The sequence below is a fragment of the Ascaphus truei genome, chromosome 6 (genome assembly GCF_040206685.1).
Source record: "Ascaphus truei isolate aAscTru1 chromosome 6, aAscTru1.hap1, whole genome shotgun sequence".
NCBI classification, from domain to species: Eukaryota; Metazoa; Chordata; class Amphibia; order Anura; family Ascaphidae; genus Ascaphus; species Ascaphus truei.
The window spans coordinates 94,211,097-94,229,859 of NC_134488.1; the positions used below are offsets into that span (position 1 = coordinate 94,211,097).

The following is an 18,763-nucleotide window of genomic DNA, read 5'->3' on the forward strand; positions in this document are numbered from 1 at the left end:
TGGTGGCGCAGTTGCTGATGGGGTGTCTGGTGGTGGCGTGCTTGCTGGTGGCCAGCTTTTGGAGGCTCTTGCATTGGAAGAAGGAGAGTCCAGTCAGCACCAGCCAAGCTCTGACCCTAAACCTGCTCGGAAAAAACGTGTGGAGAAGCCACGTAATCCTCGCTTCAATGACCAGGAAAATAGGGCTCTTGTCACTGGCATTCTGGAGCACTATGACAGTCTCTATGGACATTTAGTAGGTAAGTGTAACTTTACATTTATTATTCAAATACATGTGATCCTAGGTCATCTGAGTTTTGTTCATATGCAAATATGGGTACACAATATCTTTCTATGTTCATTAGTGTGGAAACACAGCTTTTTATCATGCCTTACAAGGACAAATAAACACAGGCGGTCAATTTGCCAGAACTGCATACAATATGAATGCAACCTTGCTTACATGTATAGGTTTAGTAGTGAATGCTCATGTGCTGCACATATTACACATAAAACAGCATGTTTGCTATCTCTTGGAACAGCTAGCAGTGTAGGAAACTGGTGCTTATATTATTATTAATTTACCTCATATCTTTTATATGTTTTTCAAGGGCGGACAAGTGCAGCAAGCAAAAAAGAAATGTGGGACACAATAGTCATTGGTGTCAATGCCTGTGGGAATAGTGTCAGGGACAAGTATCATTGTCGGAAAAGATTTGATGATATTAGGTCCAAATTGAAAAAGAAAATACAAGACCAACGCGTGCATGCTACTGGCACTGGAGGTGGGCCCACACCACAACGTCTCATATTGACTCCATTGGAGGAGCTGCTTCGGCCAAAATTACTTACCGTCGTCGTGGAAGGCTTGGCTGGTGACCGTGACATTGGAATTTATCCGTCACAATTTCCAGCAGGTGATAAATATTACTGTACTAGGCGTGTCGTTGCTTACAGTTATTTTGCATATTTACACTGCTTTTTATACTGTCTTCACAATATAAGCATACCTGCATCTATATATGTATATGTCTGATTCTGTATATATATATCTCAAAATAGACATATATGTAGTAGTCCTACTAAAAGCAGTAACTAATATAGCACGTGCCATTGCGTGCTCATTTACATGTGAATTCCCAAAATGCATAGCTGCAGTGGAAGCAATTGATGGTGGGCGAAGATGGGGAACAACAGGGTAGTACACATGTGTAACACATGTTCATGAGAAATTATTAGTAGCTACAGGTACAGAACAGAAATATGTATCATATTATTGTGTATTTTATTGATTTTACTCCGACAAACATGACATTACTGCCTATTTTAAGCATGCATCAAAGAAATTGCATGTAACGGCCTACAAACATCACTGGCACTAACACATCTATAGTTGCTTATGAAAAGGTCCATTTTTGCTTTATGTCATATACAGACAGCATAATGAGGCACACGTATCATATGTTATGTCATTGTTTTCATAACTTAAACACTGCAGATGACTACTTAGCTCATCTACCATTGTGTTAAAGCAGCTGCAATTAATATCTCATCACAGCATACACTTCAACAGAGGGGGTGGGGTTCAGCACACACACTAATTACAGCCTCATTTCACGGTCAACTTAGTTCACACCATTTGCACCTGTTTCAAGTCATTGAAAGGTGTGGCTGATTAGGCTTTTTGGGGAAGGGAATACCTTTCTTACAACCTGAATAGCACAACTGAAGTTAATCACACTCATTTGAAAGCTTAACTCTAGCTACTAAATGCCCCAACAACTCATTACTTATCAAAGCGTACGTCACACATTAGTTCACTCATATCTATAGTTGAACTACTATGAAAGACACATTATCACACACTGCATGTGTTGTCTTGTTGAGTCACAGCCACATTCAGGTGTGCCACATCTTCGATTAATGTACCACACATATCCTCTACCAAAAACAACACTTTTTGCAATATGACCACCTTCATGATAACCATTGTGAATGGTCATCTCATGATAGTTATGTACATTATGATACTGATATCACTACACAACATATGATTTTTAGATACAAATTTAATCTATTTATCCTCACGCATTACTGCAGAAACATAGTATGTTGTATGTTAGGGAACTCAAAAATTCTAAGTACACAGGCATGTACAGTGTTATTAAAACTATTTATGTTCACTTTCACACACATTTTCGGTTAAGGAACTGATGTTGTTAGTTAATCATAAATACAGAACATACAATAAGTGTTTGTTCAATATTTACACATGTAAATGTAAAACTTATGTTATTGTTATATATAGTTGCCCCTGGAGGACATGTGTCACCTGAGATGGAACAAGTGTCTTCACCTGGGTCAGCCAGCTCAACACTACTAGAAGGTGAGTGTATCATTTGCTGGCCATATAATATGTGCTCTTCTATATGTTATGTTGTCATGTGCATTATTTGTTTTGCACATCTTCTTTAAATAGGATTACTTAGTGTCAGTGAAAATTAAGTGTAAGGCAACATGTATTGTGTTAGTGATGTTAATTATCATGTAGGACTTCTGAGTTTAGAGCAACTTTTCATTCATTCATATTTCATACTGAGTCCAAACATTATTCGTAAGTCAAGGTAGTTTTTAATGAGGTTATAAAACGTATGCTAACATGTTAGGTGTTACTTAGGACACAGTACAATTACATAGTAACACAGCATACATTAACATGCCATTTAATAATGTGTACATTTCTTTTTAGAACATCATGGTGATGAGGATGATGAGTATGATGAGGATGACGCCACAGAAGAGACTGAAATACAATCATGTGACCATGAAGAGGTGCCAATAGAAACTGTTGTACCGCCAAATCGTCCATCAACTTCCACATACGATGCAATTGTAGCTTCAGAGGGAAAAATAGTGGACGCAGAAAATCGTCGCCATTCAGACATGATGACAGTGCTGGAAAGGATGATTGGACTGCAGGAAGAAACAGTATCACAATTGGCACATCTCCACAGAGTCTTCATTGAAGTGCCTAAACAGTTGCAAAAAATCAACACCTCATTCGAAGCATTAGTTGTTCAGCAAACACAAGCTAATTACTGGAGAATGACTAATGTACCACAATTCAACACCTCCCAGCCAGGATCTGTTCATGCAGGTCAGTTTTCACCACATTCATCTGATATTCATTCACCAGGCCCAAATGTTACCGGTCAAGTAGCAGACATTGCTGTGCATGTTCCTGATGACATCCTACAGCTGCCATCTGTACAAATTCAGCAGCAGACACCTACAAAGGAGGCGACAAAAACAAAACAAGACACACATGAAACAGACCAACCATCACTTGTGCAGTGTCTACCAACTTGCTCACATGTGTCACTGGGCACAAGCCCTGTCCGTGAACAGTCACTACCCAAAAGCCCTGTAGGTGAGTCGCTGCCCAAAAGCCCTGTAGGTGAATCGCTGCCCAAAAGCCCTGTAGGTGAATCGCTGCCCAAAAGCCCTGTAGGTGAATCACTGCCCAAAAGCCCTGTAGGTGAGTCACTGGCCACAAGCCCTGTAGGTGAGTCACTGGCCACAAGCCCCGTAGGTGAACAGTCACTGGCCACAAGCCCTGCCCGTGAAGTGCCAGAGGCCACTCAAAGTGGCTCTGTTGTGCCTAAAGTTGGTGGCAAAAGAAAAAGGAAAATTCAAGAGACAACAAGCAGGCCTGTTACTCGCTCGCAAAAGGAACAAAAAAAATAAATGTTATAATTCAGAAAATATGTCTTTGGCCTTGTTTTGTTGACTTCAGATTATCTAATTACTATTGTATGTATGCTGAAGACTGTGTTGTTTCCAAACTTTCAACTATGTTCTTGTACACGTGAAGTTTTGGAAATGTTAACACTCATAATTAATTGTGTTATAAATATTTATGTTGTAATCGTCTGTTCAGTAATGGTCCACCAGGAGCCAGTTGCTAAGTTTAGAGAAGCTGCCATTGACTTTGCAGCAAAACATTGCATTTGGGTGTGTTAATTGATGTAAGAATTGCATATGCATATTAGTCACATGCAATTATTAAAACACCTAAGTAAGTGCAAACATCTTTCTTGTACGTGTACAGCAGGATTATGTGTAAATTATTACTTACCTTTGCCTTGCTTGGCCATTGTAATTTTGTCCTTTAATCAGTTGTGTGTTCGTTTCTATAACATCTCAGAATGTATAATAATATATATATACACACACACACACACACACACACACACACACACTGAGTGAGTGTGAGTGTGAGTGTGTGAGTGTGTATATATATATGTATATGTGTGTATATATATATGTATATGTGTGTATATATATATGTATATGTGTGTATATATATATGTATATGTGTGTATATATATATGTATATGTGTGTATATATATATGTATATGTGTGTATATATATATGTATATGTGTGTATATATATATATATATATATATATATATATATATATATATATATATATATATATAGTACTATATAAACTGGTATACACAAACTAATACACTTCATGCTTCCTTGTGAAAACACTATTTTAATAATACAGGCCTAATGTTTGAGAAATATCCTAAGTATGAGACTCTAACAGTATTGTGCTTAAACAAATGTTTATTACTTAATTCAATCATGTTTCTCACCATTTAAATAGGTTTCATACAAGGTATACTTAATGCCATCAATGTTGTGTGTACTCCTGCAATATAAAAAAAAATAAAATATTATATATAAATATATATATATTTTTATAAGAGATATATTTATATATATATATATATATATATATATATATATATATATATACACACGTATTTAAACTCATGCAGACAGGGAGTTAACCAGACTTTCACATACACACAGAAATGTAAGCGGGGAAAAAACATTTCTTTTTGCAGGTGTGTTTTTACTGATATGCCTGGCTAAGAAATATTTTCACACACTGGTCTTTGTTAGTTTTCAAAAAAACACTATGTGAACGCATTCACAGTCTAGGGATGTTTTTCACAAACGAGATAAAAGAAGGAGAAATGTTTCTCCCACAGTCCCATATCACGAACCACAACTGTTAACCCAATTAGACAAACAAATCCAATTGGCGTTTGAAATAAGGAGTCAAAGTAGTTACTTTTGTTGACCTTGACAAGGAAAAACAGGAGTTTGTTAGCCATTCAGCACATTCATTTTGATGAGCAAATAACACAGACCTGCACACAGCTTTTGTGCTACTCAGACATGGCTGATGAATTCGTTAACAATATTAATCCCCTTTTAGGGTATAAGTACATGATCTGTGAAGCCATCTTGAACAGTCGCGGACAGAAAGCAAGCACACGCCAAATCGATGATTTCATTCGAGCAAAATATCCTTATTACCAAGACCGTAAGCATGCACGGAATTTTAATTCCTCAATAAGATTCACTTTATCAAGTAATGACTTTTTTGAACGTGACCAGGATAAGCTACAACACACCTATGGTTTCTGGAAGATTGCCCCGGAAAAACAATTTATCCTGAAAGACGGCACTTATATTGTCGTGAAAGGCATATTTATTCCTAATGGCAATAGCAATGTATCCGCTACTACTGATCCGTTTGAATCGATACGTGCTGCAATATCTGCAGCCTCCATTCCTGAAACCCACATTGTACAAGAACAAAAGTACTATGATTATGTACCAAGCCTTTCAGCTGAAATTGCATTGGAATGGGAACCGGAAGAAATGAACCTACCTCCCGACCAATTATTTGAAGAAAGCAGTGGCGATTCCTATGAGCGCATCCTGGAGGAGATATGTGCCATACTGGATTCAGCGGTTGGGTTAAGCGTGGATGAAAATGGCTTGCATTTCTGGAGCGACCAGTTGCAGCCAGGCGAAGAGTTAATTCTAGAAGAATGGTAAATATAACAATCGTTATGCGTTGACTCTGCGTTTAAATTTTTTTTTTTTTTGTAACCACCATTTTCACTTTCAATGCGTGGATACAGCGTAACATTGCAGACTGCATAACATGTAGCGATCACAAACAAATTGTTTCCTAATACAATATAGTAGGACCTGAAAGAGTAGTACACATTGCTGACGGAATAAATATACGTACTTTCCTATCCCTTTAAACATATTAGCAACATTTTACCATTACTCTAACACATACCTGTTTTGTTATCATGCAACATCTACAACATTGAAAACCGGGTCCACCACGTATGACGTGGGACCCTTGTCATGGGCCAAGGCGTCCTTAAAAAGGATTAGTGATGTAAGTCCCGCCCCCAAGCGACGTGCGCGCCTCAAAGCCTATTGGCTGTCATGTTTTGTTATAGTAACGGTAACTGCAGTGTGTGATGCGTGCGGCTCAGTGTTTGTAGGCGTACCCTGGGCGTTAGCCGAATGTTAATTGAGTGGGAGGAGTGTTAGCGTGCGTTTCACGCTGGCTTAACATGACGTCACACGTATTGCATTTGCGCATTGTGTTATCGGCCGTGCTTTCTGTTCAAACACGTCTGTTTAAAAAGAATACAGATGTACTCGTTTAGAACGAATGTAGTTTCGTCTTCATTGTATTTGAAATAAAGATGTTATGTTTACTGGTATTTTCAACATGTATTGAACGCACAACGTACGCTTTGTTTTGCGCATGCGCTAACAGTTAGTGGAGCCAAGCGTGAAGTGCGTGCGCACACAAAGATGTGCGCGCACATCTTTCAGTATACAGGCAACGTTCACTTCTTATACATAGTTATGCCTGCTACAAATTTAAAGAAACATTACATACTGATGAACAGTTTTACTTCTAACATATAAGTGAGTGACGTGTGTATCTACACAATCATATAGAGCTGCGTAACGCGTTGTCACGGATGCATATCTAGTAAGGTGCCATCTTTGACCATCATGTGTTTGCTGTATTTCAGAGATGTCGGGGAAGATACAATCGGATCAATGTATGATTTCAGAAGAGTCTACCTTTATATGAGATGATTGTGAGGAGGAGCCACCGACTACTATACTACATATGGAACTAATTTTATATTGCTTGCAGCGCTTATTAACAAACAATTAAAAATGTGATACCCTTATGCCTATATTGCATAAGCACTTAATTAACATAATGATGTTGCAAAAGAGTGCCTCATGAATTTTTATTGAGTGTTCTTTAATGACTACTAACATTTTATGACATGGTGTGTTTTATATATAACAACCATTCCCACTCTGCTAACACATTTGTGTATTCTAATATGTAATGGAACGTATGACTGTCGAAACTATGTAACAATAATAATAATAATATGAGCATGTTCATGTATAGGGCTGCTAGTTGTACGCAGCGATTTACAGACACATGTTTCAGCCTGAGGTCCCTGGCCCGTGGAACGTACAAATGTTTTTTTGCCGCATGAGGCACAGGGAGATAAAGTGACTTGGCCAAGGTCACAAGGAGCCCACACCGGGAATTGAACCAGACTCCCCTGCTTCAAACTATCAGTGCCAGTGTGTGTCTTTACTCAGTGAGCCACTCCTTCTCCCAATGTAAAGGACACTTACAACCAAGTAGCCATTTATTTTTAAAATCTCTTGTTACATGGGTATGTAGATAAAATGGTTTGGGACTGTAGCAAATAATGTTAGTGGCCAGATGTTATGGTCCCCTCCAATGCATGATGTTCTGAATATGACATCACCATCATGTTATGAAGTACGTTTCTGTGTATATTTCATTAACCTAACTAACTATAGTTTACTGTGTTTATTAATCGTTTAGAAATACATAGTATAGTCAATATGATGATATAAGCTACCATAATAAAGCTGGTGTTATCATTTGTCGGTGTTATACATGGATCCTACACCAATTGATAGAGACACAAACAGTTGTCTTAAAAAGTGTGTCTATGCTAGTGATGAATGTGCTCCCGTAAGTAAACAAATAAGTACAGTTATCCCCTTTTCTCCAACCACCTCTATATTACATTAATGGAAATTATAAGGAAACATACATAAAATGTGATGAAATGTGAGTAATCATTTTGTAATACAATGCACATGAAAGCTCAAGAGTAGCTAAATGCATATACATGATACAGAAAGTACATATATGTAACATTTGTGTTTAAACCAATATGTTGGGTTTTTAGTTCCAATAATTATAGGAAGATTGAGGTAGCCACATCTTATGAGAGATGTCAGCAAATATACATACCATGATCAGTCATACTGGAGATATACCTATAATGCAAAGGAACAATATATAAATTGCAAACATTGACATGCCATCTTCAGTACCGTAAACAACACAGCAAAGTGTGTATTTGGTGTTAAATGTACAACACCATGTATATTTCATGACATTCAAAATGTAAATCAGCCTGGTGTACACATCATCTGGATGTACATGTTACACTGCACCAATAACATTGTATGTAAGCATACTAGAAGCATGAATGATTATGGGCATAATATGTGTTTTGTCTTAGCATAAGGAATAACACAATGCTAAAATATTATTGCTTTGTTACCCAAGTTGTATTCACATACACACAACTAAAGTACAATTGAAGAGGGATTATATAACCTGTGCAACAATAACATACCGGTGCCACATCCCTTTGTGCACACAGCAGAGAAAAGAAAGGTGTGCAACCCATATTCATCTGTGTCCTAACAGAAGGTTATATAAAGAAACATTATTGTTAATATAACATAATTAAACTATAAAAGTAGTACTAGGAACATATGAGTTTGTACTTACAAGAAAAAAATGAATTGATGAGATTCTGTCGTGTCTGGCCACCACTGGCTGTTTGTTCATTTTCAGCAGCTACATGGGTGGGATGCTCGTCTACCAAAGCCTCAGCTAGGTCTGACTGTACATTGTGCCTGAGTGCAACATTGTGCAAAATGCAACAGGCAAGGATAATATCAGACACTTTTTGAGGCTTGTATAGAAGAGCCCCACCAGTTCTGTCCAGACACCTAAACCTGGTCTTGAGTAGGCCAAATGTCCTCTCTATAACAGATCTTGTAGATATATGGGCTGCATTGTACCTGTCCTCTGCTTCAGTTTGAGGGTTTAGCACCGGAGTCAAGAGCCACGGCCTAATTCCGTATCCTGAGTCACCTATAATGAATGGAGCACACATAAGCTGACATTAGTGATCAAATTGTACAATGCCAACATTCCTAAATCAACATGTGTTTTGTGTTAGAACATGTAAATATGTACTCACCCAGCAGCCAACCAGGTTCAAAATGTCCCTCTTCGAACGCATGGAAGACTGAAGAGTTCCTCAGGATAGAGGAATCGTGACTGGAACCAGGGAACTTGGGTACCACATGCATTATCCTCATCGTGGCATCACATACCACCTGTACATTGAGTGAATGGTAGTGCTTCCGATTGCGGTACACATGCTCACTCTGACTAGGTGCAATCAAAGCAACATGTGTGCAATCGATTGCACCCAGCACACATGGTATCCCTGCTATATTATAAAAGCCAGTCCTGACTTCCAGCCACTCTGTCGCCTCTGTAGGAAAATGAATATAATTCCTAGCGCGTCTATTGAGTGCATAGAGAAACTGGGTCAAGGCCCGCGAGAATGTAGATTGCGAGACCCCGCCCACTATGCCCACAGTTGTCTGGTATGACGCGGAAGCAAGATAATGTAATGAGCACAGCATTTTAACAAGCCCAGGGACTGCACGACCTCTGGCTGTGAAAAAATCTAAATCCCCCCTTATCTCCTCATAAAGAGCTAAGATTGCTGCTGAACTCAAACGATAGCGACTTACAATCTCCTCCTCACTCATCCCATCTAACAGGGTTCTCTCCCTGTACAGACGCGGACGAGGCACAAGTTGTCTCCTCTGTCTTCTCCTCTGATCTCCTGTCCCTCTACCTGTCCCTCGGCCTGTCCCTCTCCCTGTCCCTGTCGTATCCGCGTCACTGTCACTGTCCCTCGGTGTGTCCCTCCCTTGCCCTATATGATTGTCTTCATCATCAAGCATGTCATAGAAAAGAATGTTCCTCCGTCTCCTAAACAATCTCAACATTTTGAAATGAGTAGCTGTGAATGAGCAGGTAATGTGCGTCCTTTAAATAGGTATGTGATGATGTCAGGTGACATAGTAAAATGCAAGGTGTTACATTAACATAATAAAGTACTTCTGTGGCAAGCTGTGTGCACTTGTTGTTCTAAGTATTTGTTGTGTGTATTCTGCAGGGAATGATGATATTTGGCAATGATGTGACGTGAAGCTTTGTACAAAGATTGCTTGCAAATAAATAGTTGCATGTGCAATGCATGTAACACTTGTGAACGCAAGAGTCAGTCATGTAATGAGACAAAAAGGCTGAGATTGACGTGGGAAAAGTTTTGTGTAACATGTGTAATTATCCATGTTATTGTGACATGTTGGCAACAATGAATAGTCGTGTGCATATGCATGCATTTGTGTAAGGAGGATAGTTGGTATAGAATGAGTTTACAAGGTGTCCCAATGATGAATTACTGTACATGTGTGTATAAGTTAGGTTGAAGTGCTTGTAATGCAACGGTTACAATGTAAACATGCAATGTGATTGAGCGTCCAATAAGTGACGTCATGAAAATAGGGAGGACCCAAAAGTATATGTAAACATGAGAAGACAGATGTACATGAACGTTTAAAGATGCGTGTCACATTACAAGCATTGTGTAATGTAAAGGAAGATGAATATACTGTGTATGTGTGACATGTGTGACATGTGTGACATCATGTAAATAATTGTCGCTGAGTTGAGTAAAATGTGTGATATGATGTGAGGTTCTCCTTTAAGAGTGTAGTATAGTATTTTCCCTTGCCACATCATCACATGATGAGTAATGTGACCCGCAAATGCTGAAAACATGTAAAAGTCGAATGTTATGCAAATAAGACACATCAGCTGTGACACAATGCAGGGAATGCCCCCACACTGTAATGCAAATCCCCCTTGTATTGTGAGCAATGAAACGTAAACAGTACTATACTGTTATACGTCCCCGCTCCATTGACTTCCATTGATGTACAGAAGATGTTTTTTTTCTAAGTGCCGTTCCGGCAGCCTTAGCGATCGTTCTCCCGTCCAAACTGCCAACTTTAGTTGGCGGGAGAAATCGGCCATAACATCTCAATTTCGTAGTGCCGATCAGCCCCGATAAGCTGTTTTTTTTTGTTGAATCCAGCCGATTTAAAAAAGTGGCGATCAGTGTCGAAAACAGGCTTATCGGCAGGCGACTGGCCATAACCAAATTATCGGCTCCGAAACCTGGCGATATGAAGCACTTATCGGCGCTTACTGAATCTCAAACCCAATTTTGGCTATAACATGGCCATATTTCCCTTATCAACGCTTACTGCATGAGGCCCAATGTGTACTACTCCCCTGAGGGAGTCGCAGAAGAACAACTCCGACGGAGCCAACGCATCCGGTACCCTCCAACTCGGGTCACCTACGATCAAATTGGGGCACCCCATTATGAGGCTCAGCAGTGTTCTCGGAGCAGGATCCAATCTGTGATTGTGATGCTCACGGAATTGTGCAATATTGTTTAGAGTTGGGCATGTGCTAAGTTATATGATCTGATGCATTTTTATTATATAATTTATGTATGGGTTGAGTTATTTATCCCAAGCGAGGTCGTTGGGGTTTTTCACCAGGGGGAGGATGTAGCCAGGTCCCCCTTGACATGCTAGCCCCCCCTTGCGCACTCACCCCCTCCTTCTGGTATGCGAGCGCGCGTTGTTAGTTGTTGCTGAGTTGTTAGAGTGAGTTCCTGTTGCTGTGCTGCCTCTGTCAGTAAGAGGCACCTGGAGGTCTGCAACATTGTTGCGGTAGTCTGATGCAGAGCTGTGAGTCTGGCAGCACAAAGCAGACAGAGAAAAGCAGTTGGTGACTGGAGCAGCTAGGGGAAGGAGGTAGGGTGCAGGGGTCTGTGACTCTCTGCACTAGGCCAGCAAATCCCCTAGGCCCCAGATAGCCCTGAGTCATCTTAGCTGAGTATTGTAGGGACAGGCCCTAGGTTAGGGACCCTGCCCCATTATATATTTGCTAGGAGTGTATCACGGACATTGCTCGGATTGCTAAGAGGGAGCTGGACTATCTCCACGGAGGCCCAGCTAGCGTGACTGCGGCCTACTGGCAGCAGACAGACCCTAACTAAGGTAGAGACGGTGCGGAGCTGTACGGTGATATTATCCGCGCTGGAATTCACCCCACGCGTAGGAGGATATCCCGGTGGATCCAACCCCAGTGATATAGCGGCACCCGTGGCTGGAGCCCGGGCAGGTAACCCACAACTCACGTGCACCAACAAGGCCTATCACCAGACATAGTGGCTGCGCAGTCACACACACACATTGGTATATGACTTGGGAGTGCGAGACATTGGGTTGGGGTTACTGGACACAGGGTGGGATCACTCTTTGGGAGGTAGCGTCCGCCGTGACGCCTAGAGGTGGTAGCGTCCGCCGTGACGCCTAGAGGTGGTAGCGTCTGCCGTGACGCCTAGAGGTGGTAGCGTCCGCCGTGACGCCTAGAAGTGTTAGCGCCCGCCGTGGTGCAAATTAGCGTAAGCGTCCTGCATGGCGCAGTAAGTGTCTCCTCCAGGAAGGGACACAGGTTATGCAAACTGTTGTGGTTATATGTTGTGTTGCGGAATAAGTAAAGTCCCATATATATATATTTTGTGTGTGAGTATTGATTGTCCTGCGAGGAACTACTCCCCCTCTGGTGGGAGCCATCGCAGGTGGAGGCGCTGCATCGTTATACGTAAGTTGTCCACAGTAATATTACCCCAGGTTCCCCATGGCGGAAGCTCAGCCCTCCTGTGAGCCAACAGGTTATGCACCACAATTAGTAACCATGTATGTTTCCTGCCCCCACACCGTGTGATCTGCGATTGGGTGGGGGAAACCCCGTTACATATATATATATATATATATATATATATATATATATATATATATATATATATATATATATATATATATATATATATATATATATATATACATACTGTATATACAGCCTGGACATGTCCTTCATTGTATGCGTGTCAAGCCATGTAAAATTAACAATGAAATAGTGATAATTTGTAGAAATATATAAGGGGGGTGGGTTGCCAAGCGGCCGTTGACTCCTCCCCTTTTTATCACGTTGTACACAATAGGCACATGGAGTGGACGGGGGAAGGGTGGCCGCATGGAACACATGTTGTCTGATATATATATATATATATATATATATATATATATTAACCCTCTGTGCAGTAACAGCTGAATTTGTTAACACAACTTTCTCCCTTTCATATTGGCAGGCAAGCTGCCCTTGTCCAGCAGCCAGAATGTTCCTTTAAGTTAACCAAAAAGAAACACACCAAAAACAAACACAAGTCTCTAGGGAATCAGAGGGAAGTATCGCTTCAAAGCATTAGTCCCACACCATATTATTATTTCAAAGCATCAGTCACAGTTTTGAGGCCCATTCTAAGTTATAATTTATTTGCACCTCTGCAACCCATTACTTTAAACTAACCACATAACAAACACAAGTCTCTACGTGGAACACCAACAAAAAGATCAATCCTCCTTTCTCTTAAGCTACACAGGCAAGTCCCTGAGCTCAACAGATTCCCTAGAGAAACACTCCACAGTACAAGTTAATGCACATACCCCCTGCTATATGTGGGAAAGGTGGGGGGAGGGGGGGGGGGAAGTGGGGGAGTCTGTGCACCCACCTTATTTATTCCCTGAACAAATGCATTGCTTCCAAGAGGGGGGTTGGGGGGATACTTAATGCCCCATCCGCCAGTTTTTTTTCCTCATTCAGTAATGATAAAGAATACTTATGAGTACAGTTGATTCACATTTCAGACAGGTTCACAAACCGTCTTTACCCCATAATCACACAGCATCGTGCGTCTACTGCAGTCAGGGATTCTGGCTGCAGTACATTACACGCATAACAGAGCATGAACAGTGTCACATTTCTTACCCATATTAACATGGATCCCTATATGTTTATTCCTGCAGTTTAACACAGTTGTTACAATAAAATGCATGGCCAGAAAACCTAATGTACAGTCCAAAAGGACAAAACAGCTGTTACATCCCTTTGGGGGTTATTCTAAATCAGTTAAAACGGCTGATAGAATAAGAATCAGCTAAGAGTGTGATGGTTTATTGGGATCCATGTTAAAGTGGATAAACTGGGACAAAATTATGCACTATGGGTCAGATCCACAAAGCTCCATTTACTCAGGGCTCATATATACTGTTATGAAAATCAGTGATGAACGTTATGTGCCAGGAGTTTAACGTGAATCCACAAAGCTAATTGTGTGCAAAAATCCCAGATGTTAGTTACAGTATCTCATTAGCACAGGTTTAACAGCTGTTAAATTAGCTTTAAATATCACTCAGTGGAATACCTGAGATACGTGGGATTTATTCTAATTTAACTAATTACAATATATTTGGCATATCCATATCAGTTATTAGCATATATCCCAGATATCTGAGGTGTGCTCCTTTTTGTGCAAAGGTGTCTCTCCACATGTTGTATTAAGGTGTGTTGGGGGGAGGGGGATGTCTATAGGACTTGGGATAGTATAAGTATAAGACTTTCCTTCCTTCCCTTTGTCCCCTAAAACCAAGAGAGCTAATGCCACCTTTAAGTATACTCTAAGTAACACTAAGTAAATCATTACATCCTTGTGTTAACTATAGTGGAGCTCTGGGGATAGCGGTTGTTAGAGGGAGCACCTCTTTTGCATATTATTAGCACTAATGTATTTTTATAGTTAATGCACTGTTATGGCTGAAAGCAACATTTAATATTTTATTACCGAGCTTTGAAGATATCAGTTGTCCAGTGGCATAATTACAGCATAAAGGGCCCCCAGGTATTTCACTTACCTGCTGGTCCTCCTCCCGTGGTGTCATGATGTCGCTCGTCATGTGACACACAGTGTTTTTGGAGGAGGGATGCTCTCTTACTGAGGTCCTGTACTGAGGTCCTGCTCTCTCTCCCGGCATGAAGTTTAATTGCGCTGTGGAAGAGTGCAGGGCCTCTGTAACCGCTTGGGGGTTCATCACAAGTCACGAGGGAGGATCTTGACTCTCTTCGGCTCCCCTTAGCTGGGGTCCCCGGGACATGCCTGGGCATCCCAGGCGGTAGTTACGCCGCTGTCGTAGGTACTTTATGATGTGTTAACTTACGCTAAGGCTGCGTTATGTCAATCAAGAAACTCTGTAGATCTGGGCCTATGACTACTATTTTATGCCATTACCCAGAATCCCTGGCTGCTGTGGAACAACTGTATGCTGTGTGATTATGGGTAAGGCGGGTTTCTGGACTTATCTGAGACATGGAAAATGCTCATAAGTGTTATTTATTATTCCTGTATGTTGGAGGGTTTGTGTCATGTTTTACAATCCCTAACTTTCTTTCTCATTCAATTGCATTACTGCTTTATAAACCCATGAAGATCATTAACTAGCTACATGAAATATGGGAGACCTGACAACTTTAACATCTCATATTGATAACATAACTGAAACGTTAACATTCTAACTATTACAACAGTGAAAAAAAATGCATTTCTTATCCTCTTTTCAGCTATTACACTACATAAAGCAGGTCCGGTTTAACAATACTGCTGGACAGGAAGTGTTCTTTAATGAGTTTGGAGAACAGTCATTACGCTTTGAATATGTAAACTGGCAAGCTCTCCCTAACGGCACAAGTAGATATGTCAATCTTGGCATTTCCATGGAAGGATCTGAGTGGGGTGTTACTAGAAGCAATAACACTATTTTCTGGAGTGGAGGCTACACAGAGGTCAGCAAAATAACTTCTGTACTGTATATACATTATCATTGTGGTATATATATATATATATATATATATGAGTATATATATATATATATATATATATATATATATATATATATATATATATATATATTGATCTACAATATTTAGTAACAATCAATACCTCAAAAAGTGTTTCCGGTGACATATTGTGTTGCATTTGTTACCTTTTCTAGGCCACCTACCTAAAGCAGATGGTAAACGCTGAAGCCAATATAGTGTGTGAAAAAAACAAATAGTAATTAATCCCTGAACCACAAATTCTCCTCAATATTTGCGTCCATTTCAATATATTTAATTTATTGCAACTGATAATGTGTTAAATGTCCTAATGAAACTGAATGTTTCAAGAAAATAACACATAATTACTTATGCCAAGTGACCAATAGACAATATGAGACATGACATGTTCATCTGTTAGTGATAATGGTTAGTAGGAAGTTGATAATATCAATATACTGTCTTTAAATTTGCTTCTCAACATTTTTTGTGATTTTCTCCTAGATTAACCTACATTTTTGCAAAGTTCACATTGCTCGGGAATACCTGAAAATAGTTGGGTACAGTACAACATTTGTATCTGATGACATTGTGAACTTCACTAGAATTTAAAATAAATGGCAATATATACAGAGCAATGTGACTTTATGTTTTTTTGCTTCCATGTTGGAATTTGCAATGTACAATGACCGTTAATGCTGGGCATAAAATTTGCGAACTTTGCCATTTTCGTGAAACAAAATTGGCAAATTTCACCTGATTTGAGAAAGTTGGTGAAAAAAATACATATCTCTACATATCATACTGTATCTCTCATACTAACTGTAGGTTCCTACATCCATATGCAGTGAGAGATGCCCTCCAGGATACAGAAAAGCTCATCAGAAAGGGCAGCCAGTCTGCTGCTTTGACTGTATGTTATGTTCAGGAGAAGAGTTTAGCAATGAAACAGGTAAATAACAGTAAAATGTGTAGTACTTTTTTTCTCTCACACCTGCTGTATCTTACACATACAGTATGTCTGTGCTGCTAACCTTCTGAACTAATACTTTAGATAATTTAATACAGAACTACACAGCATGAAGCATCACATTTGTAGTGGAGTCAAAAAGACACTGACATTAACAATCTACACATCTCATTACACACTTTCAGAAATTCATCATCGCCTTCAGGATCATTTACCGTGTTGACTTAAGGTTCCCAATAGCAGCAATTGCATGGATTTCCATACTGTTTTAATCTCACATTGTCAGGCAGTGTTGAGTAGCTCAATACAACATATGCCTACAAGCAGACACTCTCATTCCAAGAGAGTTGTGCTGACTTAAGTTATCAAAAGCACAAAGGCTCAGTGAAGAAGAAACTTCTGCTCCAACACCTCAACATAATCAATGTAAAATACTTACAATTCTCTTGTGTTAACCATTGTATACCATGGAATCTTCATTCAGGATTCAATAATTCAGGATGATTCTTCAAAAGGACATTAAACCTCAGTTCTAATTAAAAATGATCTTCCTTTAAGAAAATATCGCCATTTAAAAACACCTTCCCTGGCCATCCCTTGACTAGTTTCAGAGTGACATTAGATGTAGATTGCCATATTCATGAATACAATGCTTATAATCTATGACATTTCTCTGCCTTTAGATTCAACACGTTGTATAAAATGTCCCGATGGAATGTGGCCAAATGAAAGGCATGATGGCTGCAGGCTTAAATCCCTGGAGTTTCTGTCCTATGAAGACCCGTTAGGTGGCACTTTGGCCTCTCTCTCAATCGTGGGTGCTCTCCTCCCTCTGAGCATCCTAGTGATTTTCTTGAAAAACTCTGAAACTCCAATTGTCAAAGCTAATAATCGGGGCCTTAGTTACCTCCTCCTTATGGCCCTAATTCTTTGCTACCTCTGCTCTTTGTTGTTCATCGGTCATCCTCTTAACATAACCTGTATCCTCCGACAAATTACTTTTGGGGTCAGTTTTGCACTGTGCATTTCATGTGTTTTGGGGAAGACCATCATGGTGGTGATCGCCTTCAACTCCACTCAGCCAAAGAGCAACAGACCTGTGTGGCTAAATTCTAGAGTGCCAAACACACTGGTACTTGTGTGCACAGCTACACAAGTGATTATATGTATTAGTTGGATTGCACACTCTCCCCCTTTTCAGAATAATGACAGAACAGCTAAGCTAGGAACAATAAGTGTCGAGTGCAATGAGGGAGCACTAGTGGCTTTCTGGTGCATGCTGGGATATATGGGACTTTTAGCCACTTTGAGTTTTGTACTAGCTTATTTAGCAAGAAAATTACCAGGCAGTTTCAATGAGGCCAAACTAATCACCTTTAGCATGTTGATATTTGGGGTGGTTTGGGTCTCTTTCATCCCTGCTTACCTCAGCACCCGTGGGAAATACATGGTGGCTGTGGAAATATTTGCCATCTTGTCTTCGAGTAGTGGATTATTGGTATGTATATTTATACCAAAGTGTTACATTATCATCCTGAGACCAGAGATGAACAACAAAGAATTCCTTACAGGAAAGAGAACGGCTCCGATTTATAAACTAAAAAGATGATCCACCTCGGTGGTTTACATTGTAACATGTAAATTATATTGTTGTTTCATTTTTCTAAACTAATTTATATATGATAAAATGGAGAATGTATAATGGACTGTGATTTTTGTGTATGTCAATAAAGTTACTACAGTATGTGTATATTTAAAACAACTAAACAACACCTCTCGACCTCTAGTATCTATCTAGTATTATTTACTGTAGGTGCACTAGGGAAATTGTGAGTCAACAAGAAAAAAACCCCTCAAGGTAGAGAAAAATCCACTTATTGCATG

The 18,763-nt window shown here is 39.8% G+C and overlaps 1 protein-coding gene and 1 long non-coding RNA gene across 2 annotated transcripts; one reads left to right on the top strand and one right to left on the bottom strand.

Moving 5' to 3' along the window:
* Positions 1-2,609: 2,609 nt before the first annotated feature.
* Positions 2,610-5,864, bottom strand: LOC142497422 (uncharacterized). The gene is made up of 3 exons (XR_012802251.1): positions 5,740-5,864; positions 4,649-4,704; positions 2,610-3,268 (listed from the first exon to the last, which is right to left on the bottom strand). It is a non-coding gene; the product is annotated as an uncharacterized LOC142497422 (long non-coding RNA).
* Positions 5,865-15,630: 9,766 nt separating this feature from the next.
* Positions 15,631-18,488, top strand: LOC142498125 (vomeronasal type-2 receptor 26-like). The gene is made up of 3 exons (XM_075606632.1): positions 15,631-15,876; positions 16,738-16,861; positions 17,563-18,488. Exons 1-3 carry the CDS (start codon positions 15,631-15,633, stop codon positions 18,486-18,488), a joined length of 1,296 nt encoding a protein of 431 aa, XP_075462747.1.
* Positions 18,489-18,763: the final 275 nt, after the last annotated feature.